Source organism: Glycine max, chromosome 16, assembly GCF_000004515.6.
Source record: "Glycine max cultivar Williams 82 chromosome 16, Glycine_max_v4.0, whole genome shotgun sequence".
In the NCBI taxonomy this organism is placed as follows: domain Eukaryota; kingdom Viridiplantae; phylum Streptophyta; class Magnoliopsida; order Fabales; family Fabaceae; genus Glycine; species Glycine max.
In genome coordinates, this window is record NC_038252.2 from 33,633,909 (window position 1) to 33,651,965 (window position 18,057).

Below are 18,057 nucleotides of genomic sequence, written 5' to 3' on the forward strand. Positions count from 1 at the left end.
CGAAAAATATCACCCTGAGAGAACCGATTCGCCAAACTTTTCCATACAAGAGAAGCGCGATCACACCATAGGAGAGATTTCGCGATTTCTTCAGAGATTGAACGTTGAAGCCATGAGAGAACGAGTTTATTACAACGAAGCCAGGGTTCATAGAGAGGATCAGAGATAGGGGGAGGGGAAAGAGTGCCATCAACAAATTTGACCTTGTTCTTGGAGATAAGAGCCACCTTCATCGATCTGCACCAAATCTGGTAGTTTTTGTTATCAAGCACAGGTTGAACGAGAACAAGAGAAGGATTCTCATTCGGATGCATGTAGTATGGATTAGAGGGATTGGTAGCAAAATCAGAGTAAGAAATCACCATTGTTGAGGTGATTCAGCAAGAAAGAATTGTAGAACGCGAAGAAGATGAAGGCGCGAAAAAATTACGGAAACGGTTTCAAACTGATACCATGTGAACTTTGGAATACCAAAGGAGAGAAATTATGAAATGGAATATATTCATTGTCAAAAGAACATCTCACAATGCATAAGAGTAATTAATATATATAGTAAACTAGCTAACTAACAAACTCTTAACTTGGCTAAACTAATTCAGTTACAACTATGATTAACTAAGACTAACTAGAGTTACTATTTACATCATGTAATACATGCATTCCCAAATGATTTTGGAATTCCACCTTCTAAAGTATTTGATTGGATTGACAAAAATTCCAAATGAAACGGTAAGCAGATGCCTTCGGGTATCTTTCCACTTAATTTATTTCCATCAAGAACCAATGATCTTAGAGATGAGAATACTGAAAGGTCGGGTAAAGAGCCAGTGATTTGATTATCTGACAAATCCAAATCTTGTAATGAGTGTCTAACACAACCACTAGACAAATTATGAAGGATTGATGGAAGGTCTTCAGTCAAATGGTTTGCTGGCATGCATAAAGAATGTAAGGTGCATATATTCGCGAAGGATTTCAAATCCTCACCCTTGAATATATTATGTGAGAGGTCGAGGTGCTCAAGAGAATTCATTACACGGCCAAAATGGTTTGATGTGGAACCCTCCAAGAGGTTATGACTAAGGTCAAGCTCAACAAGGTTGGAAGTGACGTTGGACAGCCACTGGTGTATCATTGATGACGTGAATCTGTTCCTGTAAAGATCAAGGACGGAAAGGGAACTAGAAAAATTGAATTTCGAGGGCCTCCATGGAAGGATAAAATGATCGGAAAGGCTACAATTACTTAAACTCAGTTCTCGAAGTTTTGGTAGCTTGGCAATCATTTGGAGGAAGCTATGAGAAGTGTTGAGATTAGATATGGAGTTGAAGGAAAGATGGGTTAAGGAAATGAGATTAGACAGCCAATGATCTCCATCGTCAATTTTGAGAGCACCATCATCATCATAAAATGATCCTCCAAGATAAAGCTTGTGCAAATTTGAAAGGTTCCCAAGTTGGGACGGTATACTTCCTTCAGAAGAATTGTAGCTGAGATCAAGATGCAGCAACTGGGAGAGATTTCCAATTTGAGAGGGTATATTTCCTTCAAATTGATTGATGCTGAGATCAAGATGCTGCACTATAAGATACTGATGACTTTAGCACTTGAGAGGGTATATTTGCCTTTGCTGCACTATAACATTTAATATGGTATCAGAGTCATATTTTGCTTCTGTTCGGTAGGTGCCACCAGCCCTTGCTTTTCCCACATAGAAAGATACTGATGACTTTAGCACTTGAATCCATTAGCTTATTTATTTTCAGCTTTCATATTTAACTATTCAACTTTTAAATTTTTAAATTTCATCTGAAGTTTCAACTATCAATTAACGATATTTTAAGTAATCGTCCTTAACACAACCTAAATCTATGGTGGCAAACACTTTGAGCAAGATTTTGTGCACTAATTACTTGATCAATATTTTGTTATGCATTTCAACTGAACAATTTTCAGTTTAAAGATGCTAAACATAATATATATATTTTCTTATGAGTAAAAGTGACGAAAACTACACAACAACACAACTTTTCTTTTATTTTTCAATTTAATATCTAACCAATTAAATAAAAAATAAGACTTGAAAAATAATGTAACATTCTAGACGATATATATCAAGTACATACTAGTGACATTTTAGGGGAGACTCATCAATAATGGAGATATACTGCTGAGTTTAGCAGTGCCAATAGCCACATATATAATATCCAAAAGTTTTCGAAAGTTTGGTTGAGATCTACTGTTTGCCAACGTGTTACATGTTCTGATAATTTTGATTTTTTTAATATAATGTATTATTTGTCTATAAAAGAAAAGTGTTCAAAAGTGACAAGACTGACAAAATATGAAAAAAATGATCGACGACTTCAAAAAGTTCTCTGATTCAAAAATAAATAAATAAATAAACAAAAGACGACTTTGAATTGTGAATACGAAAGTAAACAAGCTGTTTGCGTACGTCTTCTTGAATACCTGAATAATTATTTAAAATTGGCATTCATAAAAAAAATTGTCCCAAAGAAAAGCATAATTAATCCTTTTGTATGTATAATCAATAAATAGCTTTTTTTATTTGTTGTTCTGTTATAAAAGAGTTATTTGAATGTAAACATTCTAATGCAAAGCAGACTAAAATAGAATCTGGCAAAATATTGTCATGACCCTAATTAAATCAATTTATCTTATAAATTAGGCAACAAAAATCATTTTTAGGATATTTAATTTTTAAAATGTTGTAATATACGAATCAAATATAAAAAAATATATTCAATAAAATTTATGAAATTAGTTATATAAAAAAAAACATTTACACACACACGCTATGAGATGGGTTACCACTAAGGTCAACTATCAATTAACGATATTTTAAGTAATCGTCCTAAGCACAACCTTAATTTATGGTTGCAAACACTTTGAGCAAGATTTTGTGCACTAATTACTTGACTCATATTTTGTTATGCATTTCAATTCAACAATTTTTAGTTTAAAGATGCTAAACGTAGTATATATATTTTCTTATGAGTAAAAGTGACGAAAACTATACAACAACACAACTTTTCTCTTTTTTTTCAATTTAATATCTAACTAATTATATAAAAAAATAAGACTTAGAATATAATGTAGTATTCTAAACTATATATATCAGGTGCAGACTAGTAACATTTTAGGAGAGACTCAGAAAAGTCTTCGGTCAAGAAATTACAAAAAAAGTTTATAGTATTTCTTCGTAATTAAGGTAATGACATTCATATTTAAAATAATTAGAAAAATAATTAGCACAAAATTTGCAATTTATGAAGAAAAAAAAACTGCAGTTTGAAAAAAAAAAAAGTAAAAGTATAACTCATCCGTAACTTTTACAGTTTGTTTGGATTAGGGGTGAAAGAGAGAAAGATTAAAGAGGAAAAAAAGAAAAAGAGAGAGATAAAAGAGAAACCAGGTGGAAATTTTATATTGTTTGAATAAATAGAAATAATAAAAAAAACTGAATGATTTTTTTTACCAATCCTCCCATAAGATTAGCATTGCTTCACACAAAATCCTTCCATTTTACCACTGTTTTAGAGGAATCATTTTTTTGGACTCCACTAAATTTATTTTACTTCATTTTCATCCAATCAAAACCAAAAGTTTCTGTTTTATTTCCATTCATTTCTTCCCAATTTATTTCCTTTCAAATCATCCTAAACAAGTGGAGGACTTCAAATTATATATTATTGACATTAAATGGTGTTGTGCTTTAAGTGACATTCAAATTGAATTTGGTTAAAAAAAGTGACCATATTCTTAATTAAGAAGAAAAAATTGGGTTTAAAAATGTATACCCTGCTTGAAGGGGCTATCAAATTTAAACACCAAAATGTATACCCTGCTTGAAGGGGCTATCAAATGTAAACACTCATTTTATAGTTGAATGTTTAAGATGTCTGAATATTTGAAATGAGCATTTTTTTTTAGTTTGAGCATTTATATGTATATAGTATAAGTTATTTAATATCTAACTAATTAAATAAAAAAACAAGACTTAGAAAATAATGTAGCATTCTAAACGATATATATGAAGTGCAGACTAGTGACATTTTAGGGGAAACTCATCAATAATGGAGATATACTGCTGAGTTTAGCACTGCCAATAGCCACATATATAAAATACTATTTTATACTAGGAACATATTTTATTTAAATTTTAATTCACAGACTCTTTTTTATTTTATTTTTTCTTCAAGCTGAGCTCTGGGTTGGAGGAGTTGGGTGGTGATGATGAGAATGTAAAGAAGGCTATATTCAGTATTGGTAGCTTCAAGGCTCTGGGGTTCCATCAGACTCAATGGGAAACTATTGGTCCTGAATTATATAGGCCATAGGTATTAGGAGTGTTTTTTGAGTTCTGTAATTTGCCTATTTAAAGGCTCTCAACATTCTGAATGAAATCAAGTGTTGCCTCGAAACCTGTCGTATTGTCCCTCCTGAGGATGATGCGAGAGAAGATATCTTTGTTTGGAAAGGCCCTGAGAGAATGAGATATCTCCTTTGGAAGATAGAAAAGTCGTCCTTGATGACTAACCAGAGAGGATGGAGAATGGGGGATTGGGCCTAATCCTCTCTGTCCCATATGCCACAATCAAAAGCTTTACCATGCATCCCACCTTATATTGAAACATATCACTCAATGTGAAAATATTAACATGCAAATAAATATTGGAAAATGCTGAATGGTATGAAAACTACGAATGACACCAATCATGTGGTGACTCATTTACTCTAACCGTTCAGAGTATTATAATATTTTCTTATAGAGGACTAATAAATTTTATTCAAGTGGGGTACAAGGGGTATCATACAACAGATAAGAACCAGCAAAAAAAGCCTACATACAGGAGTTAGTCCTTTACATTAAAAGTGTTCCTTGTACTCAGCTTCTACTCTAATGCTATGGAGTATGTACTAACCCCGATCCTTCATAAGTTGTATTTTATGAACGCACCTAGAACCTGAAAAAATAAATTAAAAGCCCCAATCCTTCACATGTCTCATAAAAGGGCAAAATGATCTGCAAGTAAGCCAACCATCATAAAAGGGGGTGATTACATCATGGTTCCCTGGTGCAAACTGCAATAATTTTGTTCAACAAAAGGTCTCCTCTGTAAAACTGTTGAGCCAAAATAAGTGATGAAGTCATAGCTAATAAGAAATAAGGAAGTAGTAAAATGTGATTTTAAATTATGAAATCATAGAAAATAAGAGAAATCAAAGAAAAAGTATTGAGGAACTATGCCATGCCAAACTCTCTAATGACTTTACAACACCAGTCATTGGGGGTTTAGCAAAGACAAACACTTATATGGTTGAAGTGCTTATAGTTTGTAAAAAGATATAGCCTATGCAATGTAATGACACGCCAGAAAAAAACAAATAATAACCAAACAAATGAGACAGAAAATAAGATAAAGTATTGGGGAAATAGCTAAATACCCAATTTTTTATATAGAAAAACAATTTAGCGAGAAAATAAAAAAGAAAAGCCATTCTCACTGTGCCATGAATCTGAAGTGTTGAACAACTCCTCTACTTCTAGAATTCCTAAGGATAAATTTAGTCATGAATACAAAAACTGAATGAAAATCAATTGAATACATTTCCGTAGGAATATGAATTATACCAGAGCTTGTGAAAAAGGCACTATGTCATGCCAAACTCTTTCGAAAATCATACTTTAGCTCTGATTCTAAAGATTACAGGTCCCTTTTCCCCATGTTTGCTTCCTTCATATCCTCAGTTTCCCCATTGATGAATATGGTAAAACCATCAAGCTTCTTTCTCATATCTGAAGCCAAATCAGGTTTCAACATCATCAGTTATGACAGCAACAAATTCGAACACTTAGTAGGGGGTACTATTTCAAGGCTTAATTCTACATTGAACTATTGCGTGCAGCAGGGTATGAAATTCAGCTTTTTTTAAAATTTATTTTTAGCTTCTAATGATTCTTACTAATTAAGCATGAGGCGAAAAAATGTAGTAATGATGCGTAAGCCTATTGTTGCACATCTCAGAAATTATATATTATAAATAGATTGTTGCATTTTTTAGTATCAGTATCTGTTGCGTTGGAAACAGGACAGCTGCAGGAGATGAATGATGCATCTTTCCTGATAAATACATGGTGTTTTTCTGAATCTGATATCATACTTTAATGTGTAATTTTTGTAATCAAAAGATGGCTTATGTTGTTATACAAATGTTACCTAGTGTGCACGTAACACTTATTGTTGATTTGTTATCATTCATATTAGTTTTCTGGTTAAACATAGCACTATATTTGAGATTAGAGCGTCACCCTCTTTTAGATGATGGAACAATTGTCGTTTGCACTTTTCTATGCTTCTTGTCTAATTAAAGTGTTATTTGCACACGAGTGGAAGAAGGAAAGTGTTATTTGCAATAGAATATCTTTTCCCATGTACATAAACTTACATATATCTGATTAAATGGAGGTGGATGCAAGTTTTGCGTCAGAAGGATCCATAATGAATGAGTTAAAGCAGTGGAATGATATGTATGGAGAAGGAGGTTCAAGGAAGAAACAACAGCTGACTCGCTTCCTTTAGATTGTGGAATGCTACTTTTATTATTGGATTTGTGACAATTCGTCTTCAATGATACATTTCAACAAAGGAAGGAGTCCTTCACCAGAGATGTTGAACTCAAAGCATGCCTAAATGTCTCACTATATCCCAAATGTCACAGAGATATCATGATTCCCATGCCAGAAAAGCACAAGTTCTGCAACATGCATCTATTCTCTAAAGGACGTGTAGATCATCATGCACTATGTTTAGGAATGGGTTCTCGGTTTTCGTTTGAGTTGTCTACAAACAAATGAGCACCTGTATTAGGGGATTCATGTTATGTCATGCATGGTTTTGGAAGATGCAATGGCTTTGTAGGAAGTAGGAATATTTTACACCAGACATTTTAGGTGTGCTGTATTATATATGACAGTAGAATTTTGTAAATTGAATTGTCTTTAAACTGTACTGCTTATACAGTTGTGCAACTGAAATGAATTTTCTTTAAATGGAACTAGTTGAATGCTATTGGAATTGAAAGAAACTCTGAATTTAAATTTGTAATGAAGTTAGATATTAAAAAGAAATTAAAATGAATTACCTAGAAATTTAGTCAACTGATTTAAATTCTTTTGCAAATGATGAAAGAGGGTTATGTTTTGATTTTTGGGATTTTTAAGTAACGACCTAACTTCCACCTAATCCAAACAACTGTGCTCAAGCCTAAGATCATTTTTAGCTAAAGTAGTTCAAGTTCAATTCCTTGACAATGAACCTTTTCAATATCATACAACTTAATTCCTTAAAATGAAATCATACGAGACTAAGGTAAAAAAGCACAACGAAATTCGTAGCTCAAACACCAATTGTTTCATATTTCTACATAATCAAAGAGCATGGTCAAAAATCAAGAAGCAATAAGCAAACAAATCATTTCCCAATATTATGAAGATTCATTAACTTCATACAAAACAGTAAATTAAGATTTGAAGGACAATCTATCAACAAAATGCTTAGAAAAAGAAAAATAACTAGATCACAATTCCAATTGGCTCCCTCAAGCCCTAGCCCAAAGAAAATTAGCAACCCATTATTAACTCAAAATACATGAGATAGGATCCCTTAGTCATCCACTTTTAAAGAAAATAATAAATCTAAAAAAGCCTTCTGTTATTCTCTCTCCAAATCCAACTGTGAGAGATGCCTTCTCACCTTCAAAAGTGGCTCTTTGCATTTTTTCACATCAACAAGCTGGCACCTATAATCCAGATTTTTTCTGCCAAAAATTGAGATATCCTTCAAAAGTGTTCCTCAAATAGATATAACAAGAGAATAAAGAAAAATATGAAATCCCAAGGAGAAAAACTACCCCCCTCAAACTTATGCTCAATTTGACACTAAATAACTTCCAAGGAGAAAAATGATATATAAAAAATGAAGAAAAATAAACATTATTCATATGTAGTTTTTGCGATCAGAAAATAAGTAAAAATTTTATAGCCTACTCCACTACTTAAGTTTTATTACCATCATTGTTTATTACATTTATTTAACTAATATGAAATGATATAAAATTAAATATATTAATATTAATAGATGTCATTTTAAAACTCTAGTAATTAAAGTTAATAATAGTAAAACTCTTTCAACGTATTATATACTTTTTAAACAAATAACTTATCAAAAAATGATAATCTTACGTTATTAACATAATCATAAATGATTTGTAGTTTTAAAAGACATTTTGAGATAAGAAAATAGTAAGATTTAGATTGGACATCTTTCCTCGAATATATATATATATATATATATATATATATATATATATATATATATATATATATATATATATTATTTTCAAGCATCCTATCATCATTGACTATTAATTAAAAATTAATATTTTATAAACAATTTAATCTATATTTCAGAAATGCAATAAAATTATTCTTGTTCATTTTTTTATACTTAGATGTTCATCTTTTGTTATTGAATAAATCAAGAAATATGAAACCTCGTAAAAGTGGTGGAATAGGGCCATCAAATTGATTTGATTCAAGAATTGGGGAATGTTGAATATACTTTAGTGGAAAATTTGGAAGCATACCCTGTAGATAATTATACCAAAGATCTATTTCCATCCACTTTTGCACAGCTCATTTAGCCCAGAACCACTTTGGAACAAAATCTGATACTCCAGTTTTTGAAATGTCAATATAGCTAAAGTCATTTGGGAAATGTCTGACCTAACTTGCAAGATCTCAATCCTATCTAACTCAATTGAAAACATGGGGCCCAGTTTTGGCTAAATTCCAGAGCCAATGAGTTATCAGATAAATCAATGACTTTAACGTAGACATATTAGCCAAATACAAGTCAGTGATGACACCGTTCAAAGCGTTTGAACTCAAATCTAGTTGTTCTAGGCGAGCTGGAAATCCAACATCTTCAGAAATTGTCCCATTTAGCTTGTTCCTATAAAGGTACAATCTTCTTAAAGATGGGAACACTGAGAGAGTGTTTGGAAGAGTGCCATTGGATTCATGCCCAAATCTAATTCTTCCAATGAGTATCCAATATATCTAGATAAGTTATTGATTATCAGTGGAAGATTTCCACTCAAACTGATATTGGATAGCATTGCAAATAACTTTCATTTTGAAGTGATTATGGAACTCCACCCTTTAATTGATTCCCTGATAGAACCAATGTTTCCAACTTCAAAAACATTGAGAATTCAGGCAGTATGCCGTGGATTTTATTCCAACCTAGATTCAGTTCTTGCAATGAGTATCCAAAACACCCAGACAAGTTATTGAATATCACTGTCAGTTCTTCACTAAACTTGTTACCAGAAAGATCCAATGACAACATTGTTTTCACTAGATCCTCTGTTTTTGAATAATAAATTGTAACCTTTTTGGAATCTTTTTTGGCAACATGTTTTCACTCATTCGATTTTTTAGTAAAAGTGAAAACAAAAAATCCTCACTTGATCACAACAAACAGTCCTTATTTGTCTTGCATTCTGCATTCATACAAATATTTATGGAAAGAAAGACAATTGTTAAATGCATACCTTGAAATGTATTTGCATCAATTATTAGAAAATTTGTTAACATATGTTCAATGTATATTTTGGAGTGCAGAGTGGGATCGTTGGGGTGTTCCCAAGCATGTTCCTCTCCCTGCAGAATTTCACAAGACGTACAGGCACTTACATCTCAATCACGGAATCATACCGTTGCTGCCAGCTCTAGTGAATCACCGTCAAAGGCATGATTTCCACTCACATTAGAGCTTTGGTTTCTCAATTTGAGTTTATTTTTATTTTCTTTCTATTGAACTGTTTGTGTGAAATAGTTTCAGACTCGAAGTAGTTTTTTGGGAGAAAACATGGGCATAATTGGTTATTAATAGTGCACTATAGTGATACAGAGTAGCCGTGTCCCGTTACAGAATTTGAATGTTGTTGTGTTACTGAATAGTGGTCATAATGGTGTAGGAGTGTGAATTTTCGTAAAATCTACTTTTTCCTTTAAAATAACATCATTTTAGGTGCTGGGGTTGCAATCTTGAGATTTTCCCTGATTTTAAAATTAAAGACATTCCAAAATAGATATGGTTTTTCATGCTTCTATCTATTATGCGATGCTTATACTATTTGACTCACACTAACTCATCTTTTGAAAATATTTTTCTCTACTCTGAACTCTAATAAGTTTTTGTACTGAACTCTGAACCTTCAACTTGCTCTACTTTTCATGTGCAACACTCATTTTATATTTGAATGTTTAAGATGTCTGCAAATTTGAAATAAGCATTTTTTTTAGTTTGAGCATTTATATGTATATAGTGTAAGTTATTTAGTCTCTATATAGAAGTTTAGAATAGTGATCATCCTGCTATGTGCTATATAAGGATTTTGAGCTGCTATCAGAGACTAACAAATATTGTTTTTAACTGTTAATTCATGTATCTGCATAAGCGTTTGTGGCGTTCAGTGTAAATTGATGAGTCTAGAAGAATTAAGTTTATTCAGTTGGATATTTTATACAATATCTTGGTTCATCTCCACATGTGTGGGTGGATTTACACTGTGCATTATGGCATCTACTTTTATCCTGTATTTTGAGATGATTGTATATGCAACCATATTTTGATTCAAACATTCTCCGGGAAGTCTCTTGATATAACATGACCCATTTATTTGTAAGATAAGAGAATCTTGATGCATATGCCATTTTTGTTGATGATTTCACTCAAAAGTTTGAATTTATTATTGTGAATGTATGAATACATGATTTCGAGATGCCAAAGAATAATTAAATAAGGTTACTTTCAAGATTACTTCAATAAACATTCAAAGGTTAAACATTGCTTTAAGATTTATACAAGTTTTTTTCAACAAACAAGCATTGTTTAAAGATTAATTCAAGATCAATTTTTTGTCTCAAAACAAAGTGTTTACTAGAGATTAAGGCTCTAGTAATTGATTACCAGTGTAATCGATTACTAGAAGATAGATTAATTTAAGATCAAGTTTTTGCCTCAAAACAAAGTGTTTACAAGACATCTAAGACTTTGGTAATCGATTATACAGAAGATAATTTTAAAAAATTAGCTTTTAGAAGAGTTTTGAAATTTGAATTTAAAAGTTGTAATCAATTACCATTGATGTGTGTAATCGATTAGAAGAGAATCTTGATGCATATGCCATTTTTCTTGAAATTCAATTTGAAAAGTCATAACCCTTCAAAATATAACTGTGTAATTGATTACCAAAAATCTGTAATCGATTATCAGTGAAAAATTTTAGAAAATTTTTTTTGAAAAAACACATCCCTTCAAACCATTTTTGAAAAGGCACGAAGGGTCTATATATATGTGTCTGACTTCGAAAAAGCAAGAAAAAAATATTTCAAAAGAACTTAATTATCAAATGCTCTATCAACAGCTCTTAGGCAAATACTTGCAAATCTATTGAGAATTCATCCAAGAACTTTAATTTGTATTATCATCTTTAAAAGAGAAAAATTTCTTTAGGAACTTCAATTTGTATCATCCACTCTAAAGGAAAGAAATTTTTTTGTTCATCTTAGAAAGTCAATTGTAATCAAAAGATGGGTTGTCTCTTGGAGAATCTTTGAACAAAGGGTGAGAGATCCCAATACGTGTTGACAGGACGTAGACACGGGAAGTGGCCGAACCAATATAAATCGACTTTTCATTTTTCTCTTTTATTATCTCATTTATGTTATTATAATCAATTTTATCTTGAGCATTTAGAAGAACATTGTTAAATTGATTGTTTCTTCTTCTTCATTATGAGCCTATCAAATATCATTTAAAGGAGGGGTTAAATTTTGTTAGTGAAAATTTTTGTAAGACTTAATTCATCTCCCTCTTAATTATTAAAGTCACTTGTCCAACAATTATTATTATTATTATTATGGGAGAGACACACTCTGAATCATTTTAAATAATTTAAATAAAAATAAAAAATAAAGAAAAGAAAAAGATTTAGAAGTTAAAATAAAATAACTAACAACATGATAATGGTGGATAGTTAGTAGGAGAGGATAGTAGATGTTTGAAAATTAATAAAGAATATAATCGTCTAAAATTTATGGACACTAAAAAGGATATTTCTTTTATTAATAACTAGATAATAGATTACGTCTTTCTAAATTTTAAATAATAAGTAAAATAATTTAAAAAGTTAAAAAAATAAATTTAATAAAAAAAAGTGATAGAATAAAAAAAATTAGCAATATAGAAGTAGTGGAAAGTTACACTAGGTTAGAAGAAAATTTTTAAAATTTAAGAAATGATTTACAGGTGAAATTATCCAATGTAATATGGATATCAAATGGAGATATTTTCTTTATTATTAGTATGGATTAATAATTAATAATATAGATTAATATTATTATTATTATTATTTCTTTCTTAAAATAAAAGGCATGCATAGTTTGAAAATTGGAGTGATCTCCATATAATTGAAACATATGGTGTCAAATTATTTTGGTTTAATTATGACAAAATGATTATGATAGATTCATTCATTCAAAATATGTGCAAGAAATTTTCTAATTTTATTCTTAAAAAATTGAAAATGAAGCCCTTATCAAATGTTTAACTCAATACTGTTTTTGTCAAACCGAAATTTTGATTAAGAGAAAGATGCAAGTAAAGTATTGATATAATACATTGTAATTTATATTTCATTATAAGCATAACTCTAATAAAACTAGAGTCTTCTTAAAACTATCAAAACATTATATAAGTATCTCAATTAACAGTGATGAAATGTAAACCAATCATAATTTTCAACTTATTGCCTTCTCCAAGCATTAACAAGCTTAGACATTGGAGTCATCCAGGAGGGCTAGTGTCTTTGAGGGACTGAAAATTAAAAAGAGAAAGAAAGAAAGAAAGAAAAGAAAAACAGAATGTTAGTTTCCAAAATGTGTAAATGAAAACAAATAAAATTCTTATACCTATAAAAAAAATTCTAGAAATTGAAGTAATTAGAATAATAGCATCAAGTTAATGATAGATTAAAATCACAATAGTTTACAAGAAAAACATTTATGGTAATAATGGAGATCGTTAATATTTTAGGATTAAGTATTTAACATCAATGATTATGAGTTTAATGATTATATAATGACAATATAGTTTTATACTATTAATTAATCTTAATATAAATTTTGTAAAATTCCACAAACTTATCACATACATACTAAAAAACAATTGGATGATAGTATAAAATAATTTAACATTATTCATACACAACTTATTTTCTATAATTATATCTCTATTTTATTTTATTATCATGAAAACTTTTCATCCAACTTTTTAAAAGATTACATAGGACATAGATTTATTAAAATAAAGTATTGAATATAAACACTAGATCACCCAACCACTCAACCAAGCACAAAATCGTGACCCTACACTTAATTAGCATGCTACAATTACACATTTAATTATTCATGGGTAATAAATCTCATATTTCTTTTATAATTTACGAAAACAACTTAGCCATTGTATCACAAAAATAATATCTCTTTTAATATATATTTTTTTATTTGAAATCAAAAATAATATTAAACAATTTACAATACTTATACATTTTCAATACGTTTTAACTTCAGTAAATATATATATATATATATATATATATATATATATATATATATATATATATATATATATATATATATATATATATATATTCATATCATCTCTCAAATAAACTTAATTAGTTTACCTAATCTTGCATATAACTTACGGGTCTAACTTTCTAGTAGCTGTTGACTTGAAATTATCCCATATCTCTTCAAAATTAATTATATTAAAAATAGTTCAAAATATAATATATATGAAATCTTTCGGTCACAATTCAAAATATAATATATATGAAATCTTTCATTTATATAAACTATATGAAAAGCAAAAGAAACTATATATATGGAAGGGCTACAATATTATTACCTGTTAAGCTTCAGCCATGCACCTTCGATATTTTATTAACAAATATTGCGACCTTGACATAAATATTGTCTGATAGATTGTTCAAGAACTTGAAATAGGCATGTCTCCAAGAAAGCTTGAATAAGATTGAGCCAAACACCACCCAAAAGCTTATAACAAATCCAAATGTCATACTCAAGTAAAATTCACGATTGAAAAGTGAATATTCATCCTCTTGAACTTCAACATTTGGTTCTTGTGCTAGCCCCTTATCAATACACAATTTCTCAAGTGGCAGTCCACAAAGATCAAGATTATCTTCATAACTCGAGGCATTGAAACTCTGTAACTGTGTGCTGGTTGGAATTTTTCCAGTTAGATGGTTATGTGACAAATCTAACACGCCGAGTCCATAAATTTGAGTAAGACTCGGAGGAATTGAACCAATCAACTGGTTTCTTGACAAATCAAGAGATTCGAGTGATGTTAGCTTTCCAATCTTTGAAGGAATTTTCCCTATCAAACTGTTTCTTGATAAATTCAATGAAACCAATCCAAATAAATTATCTATTTCCAGTGGAATTTCTCCAGAGAAGTGATTGCTCGAGAGATCAATGCTTTTTAGAAGTAGTAACACATTATTTTTGAACATTTGTTCTGAACCTTTCCACGTCAAGAGTGCATTCAAATCATATGATTTCACGATCTTATAAGTTTCAGTATTGACCTCATATGAATGACCTTGATAATCTCTTGAAGATGTCTTTTGAGTCATTGAAGTAAAAAATTTTATGCATTTAGGAATTTGCCCAGACATGCTGTTTCGTGAGAGATCCAAGAGTTGAATGTCACTTAGGTAGCAAATTTGCAATGGTAAACTTCCATGAAAATTATTTCTTCCCAAACTTAAAAAATTGCAACTCTTGTAATTCGCTCCCAACCCAAGCAGGGATAAGCCCTGATAATCTGTTTTGTGCAATATCTAGCATTACTAGATTTGTGCAACTACTCAAGGAGAAATGTATCTCATCTGTTAAGTTGTTGTTTCTCAATAGCAATGCTTGAAGACGAAGAAGAGATCCCATGGATGTAGGTATCCTTCCTGAAAAATTATTGTGACTTAAGTCCAAATAAGATAATGACTTGAAATGGCTCCAACAATCTGGAATTTTTCCAGAGAGATGATTATTTGAAAGGTCTAATTGGTATAAATTTTCAACAGTACCATCCATACATAAAAAGGAACGAGAATCTGAGAATTTATTTTTAGATAAATCAAGAAACAGGGAACCTCGTAGAAATGGTGGAATAGGGCCATCAAATTGATTTGATCCAAGAATTAGGGAATGGTAAAGATTCTTTAGTGGAAAATTTGGAATTATACCATGGAGATTATTGTGTGAAATATTCATTAAAATGGATTCTTGAAATGTTAATTTAGCCCAAAACCACTTTGGAACCATATCTTCTATTCCAGAATTTGAAATGTCAATATCCCTAAATTGATTTTGTGTCTCCACCCATTTGGGAAATACTGGACCTAGCTTGCAAGATCGCAATCCTATGTAGCTCAACTGAAACGGTGGTACCCAATTTGGACTAAATGCCAAGGCCAATAAAGAGTTGTCAGATAACTCCAAGAAGTCTAACTTAGACATATTAGCGAAATGATAGTCAGTGAGCACACCCTTTAAGGAATTTGATTGCAAATCCAGTTCCTCAAGTTGAGGTGGAAATTTAATATCTTTAGGAATCTCTCCATTTAGCTTGTTTCCATCAAGATATAATTCTCTTAAAGATGAGAATATTGAGAGGTCGTGTAGTGTGCCATTGATTTGATTCTTGCCTAGATTTAATCGTTCCAATGAATATCTAGCACATCCAGACAAGTGATGGATTATCATTGGAAACTCTTCACTCAAGCTATTATTAGACATGTCCAATGAGCGCAAAGCACATGCATTTCCAAATGATTTTGGAATTCCACCTTCTAAAATGTTTGAAGTGATTGACAAAGACTCCAACAGAGGTGACAATTTGGTACTCTCTAGAATTTTCCCATTTAATTGATTTTCTGAAAGATCCAATCTTTTCAAGGCAGAAAATATTCAAAGGTGAGGAAGCGTACCGTTGATTTGATTTCCACTTAAGTACAGTTCTTGCAGCGAGAATCTGGCACATCCAGTGAGCTCAAAGCACAGGAATTCCCAAATGATTTGGGAATTCCACCCTCTAAAGAGTTTGAGCTGATTGACAGAAATTCCAAATGAAACGGTAAGCTGATGCCTTCAGGTATCTTTCCACTTAATTGATTTCCATCAAGAAACAATGATTTTAGAGATGAGAATACTGAAAGGTCAGGTAAAGAGCCGGTGATTTGATTATCTGACAAATCCAAATCTTGTAATGAGTGTCTAACACAACCACTAGACAAATTATGAAGGATTGATGGAAGGTCTTCAGTCAAATGGTTTGCTGGCATGTATAAAGAATGTAAGGTGCATATATTCGCGAAGGATTTCAAATCCTCACCCTTGAACATATTATGTGAGAGGTCGAGATGCTCAAGAGAATTCATTACACGGCCAAAATGGTTTGATGTGGAACCCTCCAAGAGGTTATAACTAAGGTGAAGCTCAACAAGGTTGGAAGTGACGTTGGACAGCCACTGGAATATCATTGATGACGTGAAGCTGTTCCAGGAAAGATCAAGGATGGAAAGGGAACTAGAAAAATTGAATTTAGAGGGCCTCACAGAAAGGATAAACTGATCGGAAAGGCTACAATGAATTAAACTCAGTTCTCTAAGTTTTGGTAGCTTGGCAATCATTTGGAGGAAGCTATGAGAAGTGTTGAGATTAGATATTGAGACCAAGGAAAGATGGGTTAAGGAAATGAGATTAGACAGCCAATGATCTCCATCGTCAATTTTGAGAGCACCACCATAAGCATCATCATAATAATGTGATCCTCCAAGATAAAGCTTCTGCAAATTTGAAAGGTTCCCAAGTTGGGACGGTATACTTCCTTCAAAAAAATTGTAGCTGAGATCAAGATGCTGCAACTGGGAGAGATTTCCAAGTTGACGTGGGATTGAACCCTGCATATAACGGTTCCAAGAAAGATCTAAGTATTTCAAATGAGAAAGAGAGCCAAACTGAGTTGGAATTTTTCCGCCAAAATGAGAAAATGAAAGATCAAGGTATCTCAAGTTGGTGAGAGAACCAAGAAACTCTGGGATTCCTCTGCCTTGAAAATCATTCGAATTTAGGTTTAAATAGTTTAATTGTTGCAACTCCATCAACGACTTGTGGATCTCTCCTCTCATATAACGTTGCTGGACATCATTAAAATCTCCATGAAGGTCGAGCATTAGAACATGGGCGGTGAGGTTGGTGCAGCGAATCCCTTGCCATTGGCAGCAATCAGAAGTGGTCCAAGAAGAGAGCATGCCATAGTCATCCACAAGTGCATCCTTGAATTGGAGGAGTGCTTCCCTCTCCCTCTCAATGCACATTATTTCCTCTTCAGCACAAACAACCTGCAACATCATCATCATAAATGTTATTATGGCTTGCATGAATTTCAAACCAACTGGATTAATGGTTGGCATTTTGGTGGTTATGATGAGAAAGGCAAAGTGATTGATGAAATGAATCCACTGAATATGAGAATTAGAATGATACTGATGACTTTAGCACTGCCAATAGCCATGCATATATATAACATATGGATGGTTAATGGAACACACATTTCTCAACAGTTGGGCCACTCATAATTTCTTCCAAGTATCCAAAGGGTCTTCTTCGCTACCTCATCAGTAGGTCTTTTTAAGATATTTAATTTTTAAAATGTTGTAATATACGAATCAAATATATAAAAATCTATTCAATAAAATTTATGAAATCAGTTAAAAAAAACATATACACACGCAGCAAACAGCTAATTTCCGATCAGACCTGGTATAGGTACTACAACTCGTCTAAATAATAATGATGATTTTTGTGGT

The 18,057-nt window shown here is 31.5% G+C and overlaps 1 protein-coding gene across 1 annotated transcript; it reads right to left on the reverse strand.

Moving 5' to 3' along the window:
• Window positions 1-643: 643 nt before the first annotated feature.
• Window positions 644-17,820, reverse strand: LOC100790492 (receptor-like protein EIX2). The gene is given in 6 exon segments (XM_026126123.2): window positions 644-1,576; window positions 14,122-14,961; window positions 14,963-15,499; window positions 15,569-16,035; window positions 16,278-16,611; window positions 16,804-17,820. Coding segments are annotated over 6 exon segments (3,969 nt in total). The 5' UTR covers window positions 17,662-17,820.
• Between the last annotated feature and the right edge of the window lie 237 nt (window positions 17,821-18,057).